Below are 277 nucleotides of genomic sequence, written 5' to 3' on the forward strand. Positions count from 1 at the left end.
CAGGGCAGCCCCGCCGGCCTGGGCCCCTCGTGCCCCAGAACCCCGCCCCCCGCGGGCGGGCGCCTGGGGGCCAGCTCACCGCGCAGACAGGATGGCATGGGCGTCGCGGCCCGAGCAGATGTCCTGTGTGATGTAGGGGTTGGCCTCACACGACGTGCCCAGCAGCGTGTAGTTGGGCTTGCAGACCGTCAGGAAGAAGGGTGCGTGGTAGCCCGTGGCCAGCTGGATGACGTCGGTCACCAGCGCCGTGGCACACAGGCCGAACACGTGGACGCCT

General features: G+C 71.1%; 1 protein-coding gene across 1 annotated transcript in view; it reads right to left on the reverse strand.

Annotated features, from left to right (window-relative positions):
* The window catches only part of PLPPR3 (phospholipid phosphatase related 3), a 6,609-nt gene that overhangs the window by 1,684 nt on the left and 4,648 nt on the right, over positions 1 to 277 (reverse strand). The window contains 2 exon segments of the mRNA XM_077760636.1: positions 1 to 18; positions 62 to 277. The exon segment at positions 1 to 18 is cut by the window's left edge and continues 688 nt beyond it; the exon segment at positions 62 to 277 is cut by the window's right edge and continues 139 nt beyond it. Of these exon segments, the coding sequence (XP_077616762.1) occupies positions 1 to 18; positions 62 to 277 (234 nt within the window).

The sequence above is a fragment of the Crocuta crocuta genome, unplaced genomic scaffold (genome assembly GCF_008692635.1).
Source record: "Crocuta crocuta isolate KB4526 unplaced genomic scaffold, BGI_CrCroc_1.0 scaffold443, whole genome shotgun sequence".
Lineage (NCBI taxonomy): Eukaryota > Metazoa > Chordata > Mammalia > Carnivora > Hyaenidae > Crocuta > Crocuta crocuta.